General features: G+C 32.5%; 2 protein-coding genes across 2 annotated transcripts; both read left to right on the forward strand.

Moving 5' to 3' along the window:
• Window positions 1-898: 898 nt before the first annotated feature.
• LOC120176596 (thylakoid lumenal 15 kDa protein 1, chloroplastic-like) lies at window positions 899-3,116 on the forward strand. The gene is made up of 5 exons (XM_039182999.1): window positions 899-933; window positions 1,090-1,228; window positions 2,215-2,310; window positions 2,414-2,486; window positions 2,998-3,116. Exons 1-5 carry the CDS (start codon window positions 899-901, stop codon window positions 3,114-3,116), a joined length of 462 nt encoding a protein of 153 aa, XP_039038930.1.
• Window positions 3,117-9,739: 6,623 nt separating this feature from the next.
• On the forward strand, window positions 9,740-10,192 carry LOC120176597 (probable transcriptional regulator RABBIT EARS). Its single transcript, XM_039183000.1, has one exon. The coding sequence runs from the start codon at window positions 9,740-9,742 to the stop codon at window positions 10,190-10,192; it is 453 nt and encodes a 150-aa protein (XP_039038931.1).
• Window positions 10,193-12,734: the final 2,542 nt, after the last annotated feature.

A 12,734-nucleotide genomic window follows, 5' to 3' on the forward strand; every position in this document is an offset into this window, starting at 1 on the left:
TAGGGATCGATAGCATTATTACAGTAACTTGAAACTCGTCACGTCGAGATAACGAGTTTTAATAAAAAAATATTTTTATTCAAATTTTTTACCTCGATGTAATAAAATTTAATAAAAAAAATTATTCTATTGGAACTCGTCACCTCGACATAACGGGTTGAAATAAAAAATATTTTTTATTTAAACGCGTCGCTTCGACGTGACGAGTTCCATGAACACTATAGAAAATACTGTAGATCCCAAAATAAACTGCTATTTACTCTATTTTTCCAAATAATTTATTTGTTTTTCTTATTGGGCCCAAAAACAATATAAAAGGCCATATACCAAATAATTTTTTTACAGTTTTAACCATGTTGAAGCGTAGAAATTTATATAATAAACCTAATATACTAAATATAGGTAAAATTGGTCCAATAAATTAAGCGGGTAAAAAAATTAGTCCATTAGGTCGATCCAAATTTTAATTTGGGATAGACGATAAATGTTACAGTACAAGGCAAACTCTTATACTTACATGATGAGTTTGTCTAAATAATATTTTTTATTCAAACTCATCACGTCGAAGTGACGAGTTCTAAGTCACTGTAACAAATGTCGTAATTCCCAAAATAAAATGTCTGATGCCATATTAGACTACATAATTAGTCTGTGTATGGCATTGGGCTAAATTTACCCCAAATATACACTACATAAAACGCCATATATCTGGGCCAATGTATCAGTCCGGCTCAGCCATTAACATTATTGGTTTGGACCGCTGTTTCTGGCCGGTTTAACCCACAATCAATCGATCCAACAGAAACTTGAAACCGCCGCGCGTAAAAGCTCAACAGAAAATCATTATCCATACCTGCTTCAGCATTATCCACATTAAAGCAATGTCTGAAATCCGACAATGGCTCTTCTCTACCATTTCAACAATGTTTCTTTGTATTCCAAAAGATTCTCTGTAAAAAAAAACCCACAAAAGTCCCCCCTTTGCTTCATTAAACCCCACTCTTCTTTGAACTATCATACGCCTAAGGTTCTATTTTTTCAAACCCTTTTTTACTCTCTCGATTCTTCGTTTGTTTTGGTTGATTTAAGGTTGTTTGGTTTTGTACGGGTTCTCGAGGAGAAACTCGAAAAGGGTTCTTTCTCTTTGGGACAAACATTGTCCAAGGCTAGCTTGCTTGCCCTTGATTCTGCTTCTGTTTTCTTGGTGGATCCTGCACTTGCTTTCAAGGTAAATTTGAGTTTTCATTGTTATACACACGAATTCGGTCATCGAAGCTATGTTATTCAGACTCGAGTGTGAGCGTCAAATACGAGTTTTAGACGGTTTAAATCGGTTATGAATGTCTTTTGTTTTGACAATGTATGGTACATCATGCTCTTGTTTTCAAGGTAAATTTGAGTTTCCATATGACACACAAGAATTCGGTCATCGAAGCTATGTTAGTTTGACTCAAGAGTGAGCGTCAGATACGATTTTCCGATTATTTAAATTGGTTATGAATGTCTTTTGTTTTGACAATGTGTGGTAGATCATGCTCTTGCTTTCAAGGTAAATCTGAGTTTTCATATGATACACACAAATTCGATCATCGAAGCTATGTTATTTAGACTCGGTGTGAGTGTTAGATACGAGTTTTCAACGATTTAAATCGGTTATGAATGTCTTTTGTTTTGACAACGTGTGGTAGATCATGCTCTTGCTTTCAAGGTAAATTTGTGTTTTCATTATGATACCACGAATTCGGTCATCGAAGCTATGTTATTTAGACTCGAGTGTGAGCATCAAATATGAGTTTTCCACGATTTAAATCGGTTATGAATGTCTTTTGTTTTGACAATGTGTTGTAGATCATGCTCTTTCTTTCAAGGAAAATTTGACTTTTCATAATGATACACACGAATTCGATCATCGAAGCTATGTTATTTAGACTCGATTATGAGTGTCGGATACGATTTTCCGGCGATTTAGATCGGTTACCAATGTCTTTTGTTTTTACAATGTGCATTGTTTCTGCTAGTCCTAGTTTCTACTTCTGTTTTCTTAGTAGATCATGCACTTGGTTTCAAGGTAAACTTGAGTTTTCATATGATACACACGAATTCGATCATCGAAGTTATGTTTTTTAGACTGAGTGTGAGTGTCAGATACGAGTTTTCGATGATTTAAATCGGTTATGAACGTCTTTTGTTTTGACAATTTGCATTGCTAAAAAGGGAGGACGGCCTTATGGATTTGAAGTAACAAGGGGACAAGACTTAACCGGCAAAGATTTTAGTGGCAAGACATTGATCAAGCAAGATTTCAGGACAGTACTGTTCTGTTTTTTCAGTTAATTGATATTTCTATGGTATTTGCCTTAGTTAATCTCAATGATTTAAATCTCATTTGATCTTCCTTTTTCCTCCATTTCAGTCCATACTTCGACAAGCCAATTTCAAAGGCGCGAAAATGCTCGGTGCTAGCTTCTTCGATGCCGATTTGACAGGTTTTCTCCCAACTATTCTATGTAAACTAACTAAATTCGAACATTTTTCATTAAGAACTTCAAAAGTCCCTCCATTTTTCTGTTGTCTCGAAGAAGGTATTCGACGAGGCTAATTTCAAGTTTCGAGCTTGTTTTTAAGGTCCGGTAATGGTTTGGGGTTTTCAAACATATGATTGCCATATAGATTGAGGCCATTAAAGGGCTAGTAAAGTAATGTAATGTGGTTAAGTTGGCCTCACTGGTTAAAAGACCTCGATTCGTATCGGTTTTCATGAAATATCTGTAATTTTCAGGTTGTAGAAGGCTTCGGGTTGAATCAATTTTTCATGGATCTTCCGCTGCTTTTATACTCATATATGCTTACATAATAGACATCGATCTTTTTTTTGAGTTGCAGCTAGTAAATAGTTTAGATAAGTGCATGCCTGCAACTTTAGACAAACACTCGAATCTTTTGTTCTTTGTCCCTGCTCGTGTTTTAAACGATTCTTGATTAACCGAAACGATGCAGGAGCCGACCTTTCCGAAGCTGATCTTAGGGGTGCAGATTTTTCTCTGGCAAATATAACAAAGGTAAAGATCAATCACATGTTAGGTGTATATCTTTTTGGTATTGGAAAGATCTTTTAAATTCGGGTTTGATCCGAGTCTGTTTTCATACGGATAATTCACTGTTCTATCGGATGATATCTTCGTTCGAATCTCCGGTCGTTCCTACCTACAGGCAAATTTAAGCAAAATGGTCGGTTTTCAGTGATTTTGTGAAGAACCTCGTACGTGTGCTGTGTTGTTAAGCAAATACAGCTCGGTTCAGACATGTTGGGCCGAATCTGTTCGATTTTATTTCCCTGATTTTGCCCATTTTTAACCGCATCGTTGAGATTTAAATTTAAAAAGGCATAATACCAAAATTAGTCTCTATTCTATTTTTCGGAATATTTTGGCCCCTAACATTTTATTTTATTGCAAAAAGGTCTTAACATCTGATAAAATAGTCACTTCGGCCCTTATTCCTTTTTTTGGATCATTTTAACCCTCAACGTTTCGTTTTACTTTGAAAAAGGCCATAATTTTTTAGCGTTAATCGTGTGTTAACTAAAATTTTCCAACTGTAGAGGGGGGTTTTGTCCCAAAGTGAAACGGTAGAGTCAAAATGCTCCAAAAAAATAAGGGGCAAAATGACTATTTTGATAAACATGGAGGGTTAATTTTAATATTATGTCATTTAAAAAGTACTTATAATTAAGAATTTAAAAGTTAATAGAGTATATGGAATTGGATCGGTCTATAACTCGAATTTAACTCAGCTCGATTTGGTCAAATGAATGTTCTCTTAAATATTTATATTTGCTAGTGTTTATACATTTTTCTTCATTTAATCTGAATTCAAATTAAACTAACTTTATGTTAATTTTTTAATCTAAATTTTACTCGCACAAATTATAAAAATCGGTAATTAAATTTTAAAATATTCTATATTAATCATGAAATTATTAATATTATTCTATTTTAATCCTCCCATTAACACGTCGTCAGCGCTATTGATTTTTTAAGGTTCTGAGAATTGAACTCGTGGCCTAAAAAATTGATATGTTTTTTATGAATGATGTAATAACTTTTTAGAATGTTGCAGGTTCAATTCTCATGACCTTGAAAAACATATTAAATATGTTTAACAAGAAGAGTCTAATGACATATTAATGAAAGGATCAAAATATAATGATATCGATAGTTTAAAGATTAGTATAAAATATTTAAAGTTTAGGGATCAATTTATAGTGAGATCATAATTTATTGATTGATATAAAATAGTAACTCGTCTCCTAACCTAAAATCATGAATCCATCCCCATCGAGGGACGGAGCCATGTGGGTCATTGAATGGCCACTGGCCTCGCCCCAAATTTTTTTACCATTAAAAAATATAGGGATAATTAACTATTTAGGCCTTTAAATTTTGATTTTTCCACTCCTAATTTTCTATCGTTAATTATACTTTACCTCCTTGAACTAAAATCTTGACTCATCCCTGTCACTGCCTCTAGAATTTGTTTAGATACTAAAATCTTAGCTCTGTCCCTGTCCCTACCTCTAGAATTTGTTCAATCCAATCTAACCTCTAATTCACTAACCATGTTCTAATTTTTCTTCTCCCAACAAGTTGAACAATGAAGACATTTTAGGTAAGAAGAAAAAGGCTTAAAAGTCTTTAAATAGTCAATGCTTCATATTATTAAGTCAATTTCATCTTCATCTATCTCAATTGTTTAGGGTTTTGGAATTGAATAATCTTGACTAAGCTACTCCAAGTTAATTAAGAAATCATGAAAATGTGCATGTTGGAATTATTAGGGCAGTGGCTATGCATTAAAAGGAATCATTTCTTGGCAAGTTGGTATATATATTTATGAACAAGATAAGGACCTTCATAAAGGTCTTATGTCATTCAATATATAACCATAGATTAATCCTTTTTTTATATGCTAACTATACTTAGGTAATAATAATATATATATATATGGAAAAAAAAATCCTTTGTTTTAAAAGGTTGGTTCAAGTGGTAAGCAGTTTGATATCGCTTAAGTATGTCTCAATTTCAAGTCCTTATATATGCAGAAAACTTTTGCTTAGAGACTCACTCACCAAAACCAGGTGTGTGATCCGGATAGATTCGAATAAGTCAAGACGAAGCCCCTTGAAAACCAAGAGAGCAACTAAAAAAATTATAATTTTATATTTCAAATTTTAAATAAATAAAATTATGTAAACCCTAGTTTTTACAATTTGTATATAAAAAAATACTCCCCCATATATAATATGCTTGAGATAAGGACCTTCTTCAAGATCTTATGTCATTTCCTATATAGGCCATAGGTAGTAGGTCTTTTGTTTTTAAAGATAATTCAAGAAACCCAAATTTTAATTTACTAGAACTATATTACATGCAAATAATTGAATGCAAGTTGAACCACAATTAATTTCGGACATTTAAAGTTTGAGGCATATTATAAACATTTTTTTTTTGTTTCTTAGCATGTTGTTTGAAGAACATAACCAAACCTTTCTCAAAATGAAACAAATTAAAAATTAAAATGTTTTTAATGGATAAAATGAAACAAAAATAAAAATACAAAAGGGGGTCAATGGAATAAAATATTGAGCAAATAAAAAAATTGTAATTTTAAGCTTGTTTTTTTTTTCAATGTTTGTGTACAGGGGCGGACTCAGGGGTTGCCGGGGTAGCCCGGGCAACCCCTCAAATTGTGAGGAACATTGATCAAATGATATTATTTTAGTATTTATATATATATATATATATATATATATTGTGTTTTTAGGTAGAATCCCTATATTTCAGATAAATTCTTATAGAAAAAAATTTTATACAATAAAATTGTCTACTTAGTGTTAATTTTTTCTAATTTTTTTAATTAATACAAGTGTCACCTTTAATATTGTGCAACCCCTAAAAAAATTTATAAGAATTTTTTTGTGCAACCCCTGAATTTTTATCCTGGGTCCGACCCTGTTTGTGTATAATGTTAGAAATTAATAGTGAATCACAAGCTGACACTTCACTAAAAATTAAGTTTTGGTTATTAAGTCATGACCCATCATTTGTTTAGGTTGAATACTTCTTAAATTTCCATCAATTTCAAAATTAAACAAATTAAATCAAGGCACTTTAATTTTAAAATTCCAAATGTATTTACTTAATAATTAAATTATGACCTTTGTTGACGGGAGAAATGTGATTGTGATAATGTTTGACGGTTTATTCCTTCTGATTTAAATGGTGAATCTTAGACGATGGTTTTGCAAATGTAAGAGATGAGATAAGCAGGCTAAAAAAGACGGTGAATAATAGTCTTAGAATCAGGGCCGGGGCAGGAGGGGCACCAGCCCAGGGCCCATAAATTAATTATTTTAAGTATAATATTTTTTTATTTTCTGATAATAAATTAAAAATAAGGTAATTTATGCATTTAGCACCTAAATTGTTAGTTTTGATCCGTTTTAGTACCTAAAATTTTAATTTTTTTCAAAATCATATTTAATGTTTAGTTTTCATTTCATTTTAGTACCCTGCCGTTAAAAACTTAATGTGTTTAGTACATAAACTATCAGTTTTAGTACCTAAATTTTTTTTAAAAATAAAACTTAACGTTAAATTTTGAATGGGTACTAAAATGAAATAAAAAAACTAAAGTTTTTAACGGCGGATACTAAAATGAAATAAAAATTAAATCTTAGGTATGATTTTGAACAAAATTGAAAGTTTATGTACTAAAACGGGTCAAAACTGATAGTTTAGGTACTAAACACATAATTTACCAAATGAAATAATGGGGCCCATGAGTTTATTAAGATGTCAATTGTCATTATTGAATTTTATATTAACGTTAATAATTTGTTCTTCTATAAAATTCTAATTCAATATTTATTTCCTAAAATTAAAAAAAATCAATTGAATATCTTTAATTTTGGTCTTTCCAAATTCCCACCATAAATTCACCAAATCTCTTTCCCGATTATTCATATCAATGAACAAATTTATTAACGTAATTTTTTTCTTCAAAACTTAGTGAGAGGAAAAATTTCAGTATAATTATCATGTTTCTTTTCTCTTTCATGTTTCACGATTCCTCTAAAAATTATTATTCTCATTTTTAATTTATCATATTTCTCACTTAAAGTCAAACTTATTTATCATCAATTGTGGTGCTTGAATCATATTGAAGATTATTCTTAAAATTCTAGGCAGATCACGTTTTCAAATTATTTCTTTTAACTTTTATATATTTTCAAACTCTAGATAAGATCATTCTTTCATTTTCAATTGCTATCATAAATGGTTTTGCATAAAAAATGATCGAATGTATTATTTTTATAAGTATTTGTATTCTTAAATATATTTTTGACATCTGTTATATTATAATGAATAATTATTTTTTAATTTAATAAAATTTTTATATTACATATTTCTTAAATTTTTTATATTGGGGCCATTTTTTTATTTTCACCCCGAGCCTAGAAATAATCCGAACCACCCCTGCTTAGAATTAGATAAAGTGCCCACCTTATCATATTTGAGATTGTAACCCAAAATGCTAACACCTTATCATCTTGAGATTTTATACAAGTAGGGATGATAATTTAACCCAAAATCGATGGATTTTGATTCGATCCGATTTGAGATTTTTAAAAAAATCAGGTAATGGTCGGATCGGATTTTTAAGGGAGTGAGGTCTGGTTAGGTTCGGGTGGAGAGTGAAAAAAAATCCTACCCGACCCAACCCATGGATAGTAATGTAATTTTCTTAAAAATTATTATTATTTTAATTAAGTCCTTATTTTAGATCGGGTCAGGTCAGATTTTTATTCTAAAAATTTAGGTTGGGTCAAAGTCGGGTGGAGAATGTATATCTTCGGGTCGGGTCGAGTGAATGATATATAATTTTTGAGTCAGGTTGGGTCAGATTTATACTCTAAAAGTTTAGGTCGGGTCGAAGTCAGGTAGAGAATGTATATTTTTCAGGTCAGGTAGGATCCAGTTCTGGTGGAGGATACATATTTTTCGGATAGGGTTAGGTTGACTAAATACTCAACTCGACCCATTGTCATCCCTATATACGAGCCCTTAGTATTGATGTTAGGACTAGGGTGATTATGGTCGACAATGTAAGTAGACCTGACCCCTATACAAAGGACTTAGTGGTGATAGGATTGGCAATAGTCAAATCAAGAAACTATAGTTGTCTGGAGGATATAGAACTCTGACGACTTCTGGGAACTCCCGAGGCTCCCATAGACGAAGTATTGGTTGTGGAGGTGTGGTTTTTTGGAGGAGCTATAACAACCCTCATTTTATTACCATTTATATTTGACTCCCTTGAAGTTTTATCCTGACTTTATCCCTAACATTAACACTTAGGGATGACAACTCAACCCGAACCCGACGGGTTCCGACCCGACCCGATCGAGTTGATTTTTTTAAAAAAAATTGGGTTCGGGTTGGGTCGGTTTTTTTTAAATGCACTGTTCGGGTCGGGTTGGATTTAGGGTGAAAAAATCCGACCCGACCCGAAAAATATATATAATTTTACCCTATATATTTAGGGATACTTACAATATTACCTCTCTATATATAATTTTTTTCAATTAAGTCACTGTTTTTATTGAATAAAAATATATTTTATTATTATTTCGGGTCGTATCGGGTTTCTAAGTCATATATTCGGGTCGGGTCAGGTGAAACCTTAATTTCGTCGGATCGGGGTGGGTCACGGGTGAATGACCCTTTCTTCTCGGGCCGGGTGACCCAAACACCCGACCCGACCCATTGCCATCCTTATTAACACTATCAATCAAATTAATACTCAATTGAATAATTTTATTGTTACCCTAATAGTACATCTATTAGAAAATATAGAAGAAAAGGGTTACTTTCAAACAAGTGGATCAATCTCCAAGAATTACTAAACAATGAACCCCTTTTTGAAGAAATTTGCCAAACCAATACTTAGCAACAATGATTGTGCACCAAATCTGCTAAAAAAAACAATTGATACTCGGGTGAAACCTTGATTTCGTCGGGTCGAGTTGGGTCACGGGTGAAACCTCTCTATATATAATTTTTTTCAATTAAGTCATTGTTTTTATTGAATAAAAATATTTTTTTATTATTTCTGGTCGGGTCGGGTTTCTAAGTCATATATTCGGGTCGGGTCAGGTGAAACCTTAATTTCGTCGGGTCAGGGTGGGTCACGGGTGAATGAACCTTTCTTCTCGGGTCGGGTGACCCAAAAACACGACACGACCCTACCCATTGCCATCCCTATTAACACTATCAATCTAATTAATACTCAATTGAATAATTTTATTGTTACCCTAATAGTACATCTATTAGAAAATATAGGAGAAAAGGGTTACTTTCAAACAAGTGGATCAATCTCCAAGAATTACTAAACAATGAACCCCTTTTGAAGAAATTTGCCAAACCGATATTTAGCAACAATGACTGTGCACCAAATCTGCTAAAAAAACAATTGAATAGCTTCACTCGACGTGCCAAAGCAAAGCAGAAAGAGAATTAAATTAGGAAAAAATATTAGACTTTTTTATCTTAGCATTTTTCAAGAAACTTTCTTCTTAGATTTTCATGTAGTTTTCAACGTATTGAATGTAAATAGGGTTGAATTAACCCTCCACTTCTATATAAACCCTATCTTCTTCAAGCCCCATGAAGTACCAATGAAGTGTTTAAGTGGTTCATCATGGGCGTATTCATGGCCTCCTCGGTCGTACTCGTGCAGTTTTTGCAGTCGAGAATTCCGGTCGGCTCAAGCCCTCGGTGGTCACATGAATGTTCATAGAAGGGATAGGGCTAAGCTCAAACAATCCATTTATGATCATTCCATTGATGATGATCATTCTAGGATTTCTTCCATTGTTGAAGAGAACAAAGGGCAACCGTTAGATCATATCACCGAAAGACCTAAAAGGTCTTTTGATGATATGATTTCAGGTTCCGACGATGTCGAGACCAGTTTGTCTGTTGGGTTGAGTACTTCTGTCTTGCTCAAACGACCAAAGGATGCTGTTTCAGCATGGCCATATTCTCCTCTCCAATGGCCGGTGCTTGAACCTAAGCCTGCAAGCTCCATTGAAGGGTTGGACCTTGAGCTCAGGCTCGGTGTTCTATAGTGGATGATTTGGTCTGACGTCTATTTTTCCTCTCCATTTGTATCAGTTCTTTTATATTATCAGTGAAAATGATCATACAAGTTCGATTATATTTAAAGTTAATCGAATCAAACTCGACTATTATATGCATCAAACGATGAATTATTGCACTATTTTAACAGTTTTTAATCCCCATGAATTCTGGAAAAAGAGACTATTTGATCTCCAAAAGTCCAAGATCTTCACCTAACACACAATGGAAGTATGGAAGCAAGAATAATTTATACACCTAAAACATATTTTACTAGTAATATTCTTATGGGTTTGAACTCGAGGTTCGTATGTTTAAAGTATAAAAAATTGGTTTAATTGCACAAAACATCCTCAAATTATCACCTAAATTTAAATCCATTGTTAAATTTTAAAATATTCTAGTTGAGATTTTAAAGTATTAGTATAGTACTAGTAAGGCATTTCCAATAACCTAGCTATCGTTTCAGCCTTTCAGGCATTAAATGCTAGTTTGGATTTGACACACAGCATTTTCATTACATGTGAGTCAAATTGTTAATACGTATATACTTATTGTAAATATGTTAAATGATAGATTTTAGTTGAAATTTAATATGTAAACTAAAATTGAACATAAATCATTATATATAAACTAAAGTTGATGTCTCGGGTTTGAGCATCAGAAATGAGGGAAGTGAGCGTTTAATGTCAAATGGTTGAGCGTTATCGTTAAATAGATATCACCATGTACTTACCCTATATTAATCCCAAAAAAAAGTTAACTTAATGGTAAAACTGCAATTCCCCTCCCTTCCAAATAAAATTATTTTCTCAATTCCGGCCCCTTAATAGAATTTTCTAGCTTTGCCCTTAACCACAAGGATGAAAAAAGGACTAAATTGATGGCATATTTATATTTTAAGAACTCAATTAAAAGGCGTTGAAGTTTAAGGATAAATTTAGAATTTTCTCCATAGTTTGAGGGCGTACAATTAAATTAACCATATTATTTTGTATAAAAAGTCTTAATCGACACGAAACAACTAAAAAAAACAGGTTATTAGTACCATTTCCTGAACAAACCAAACCTAGAACCCTAAAGAAAGAAATAAATATTCTGCAAAAAAACAACGACAAAACATTATAAATCTGCCCTATGCTATAAAAATAGGCTGTTTATAGCCATTAATGAGCTAATTCCTCCCTGTGACACCGACGGATCCTCCGTGATACACGGCGGAGGTCACTGAGTCACCCGTGGTTGTTTTTTTTCAACGTTTAACTCGATAAGGAAAACAGATGAAACATCACTGTTCCACTTAATTAACATCATAAATAAACACAGTGGCATGTTGCAAGGAATTTATGTTACCACCCAACAACAACAACAGATCTTCCTGTTCCGATGGTTTTTCCTTACATGTTTTTGGGGTTTCTTTGTTTTGTCGCGGAGGGTTTTTAAGGACAGGCATAAGGGGTTGATTTAGGGTTCCCATGGTAATGGCAGATATGCACATGGGGGGGGGGAATGATCTGTCTGGTTTTGTTTATGTTGCTTTTTGAAGGATTCATTAATGGCAGGTTTCCTCTTTTGGAAACTGAACTGCATGTCTTGAGAAACTGCATCTTTGGTGTTGGATTATTGCAACGTCTTACGTTGTCGATATTGTGAGGACCATTTGACAAGAAGTCAACTTCTTACTTCCATATCCATATTAAGGTACATTTTGATTTGATTCGAATCTAAAAAATTGATGTACTTTTTTATAGTAGTATGATATTATGTGATTTTACGATGTTTTTGTTAAAAATTAATAGAAATATTGATGTGATATTTTTTAATGATAATGTATCATTATTTTATGATACAATTAGTATTATAGTTAATTTTCAGGTTAAGGGCTACTATTGTCCACATAGTATACCCAATTTATCATTTTTGCTCTATTGTATTTTCGCGTCAATTTAGCCATTAAAGTTAGTTAATCATATCATCTTAATCCCTAAAATTTATACATTGATGCAATTAAACAATTTCGATAGTTAAATTGATACAAAAATACAACATGTGAAAAATGATAAATTGGGTACTACAGGTTGCCCTTAAGCCTTAATTTTTTGGGTTAACTACACGAATGATCACTTATGTTTGTGTTTTGTTCATTTTGGTCACTAGTTTCAAAATACATAAGATATGGTCACCTTCGTTCTTAATTAATTAAGATGTGGTCATCTCAAGTTAACTGTCCTTAAATATTTTGGTATAATCACACAATTGGTTTTTTTTATTTACATATTCTCTCAATGTAGTCATACTTTTAATAAATTAAAATAAATTTAATCCTCCAATCAAATGATGACATTATCATTGGTACCACGTGTTGTGTCATGTGTCACCATTCGGTTGGAAGACTAACTTTATTTTAATTTAATTTATTTTATAATTTAACAAAAGCAAATTGGTGAAAAATAAATATATTAAATGAAAATAAAGTTAGTTCTCAAATCGAATGGTGACACATGATATGACATATGACACCAGTGACACATG

The sequence above is a fragment of the Hibiscus syriacus genome, unplaced genomic scaffold (genome assembly GCF_006381635.1).
Source record: "Hibiscus syriacus cultivar Baekdansim isolate YM2019G1 unplaced genomic scaffold, ASM638163v2 tig00112249_pilon, whole genome shotgun sequence".
NCBI classification, from domain to species: domain Eukaryota; kingdom Viridiplantae; phylum Streptophyta; class Magnoliopsida; order Malvales; family Malvaceae; genus Hibiscus; species Hibiscus syriacus.

What these genes read in the sequence shown, in the direction of transcription:
- LOC120176597 (XM_039183000.1), top strand. Translation starts at nt 9,740, where the DNA reads ATGAAGTGTTTAAGTGGTTCATCATGGGCGTATTCATGGCCTCCTCGG.
- LOC120176596 (XM_039182999.1), top strand. Translation starts at nt 899, where the DNA reads ATGGCTCTTCTCTACCATTTCAACAATGTTTCTTT. An exon ending in ATCCTGCACTTGCTTTCAAG is followed by an intron (nt 1,229 to 2,214) that starts GTAAATTTGAGT and finishes ATTGCTAAAAAG; the next exon opens with GGAGGACGGCCTTATGGATT. An exon ending in CTTCGATGCCGATTTGACAG is followed by an intron (nt 2,487 to 2,997) that starts GTTTTCTCCCAA and finishes GAAACGATGCAG; the next exon opens with GAGCCGACCTTTCCGAAGCT.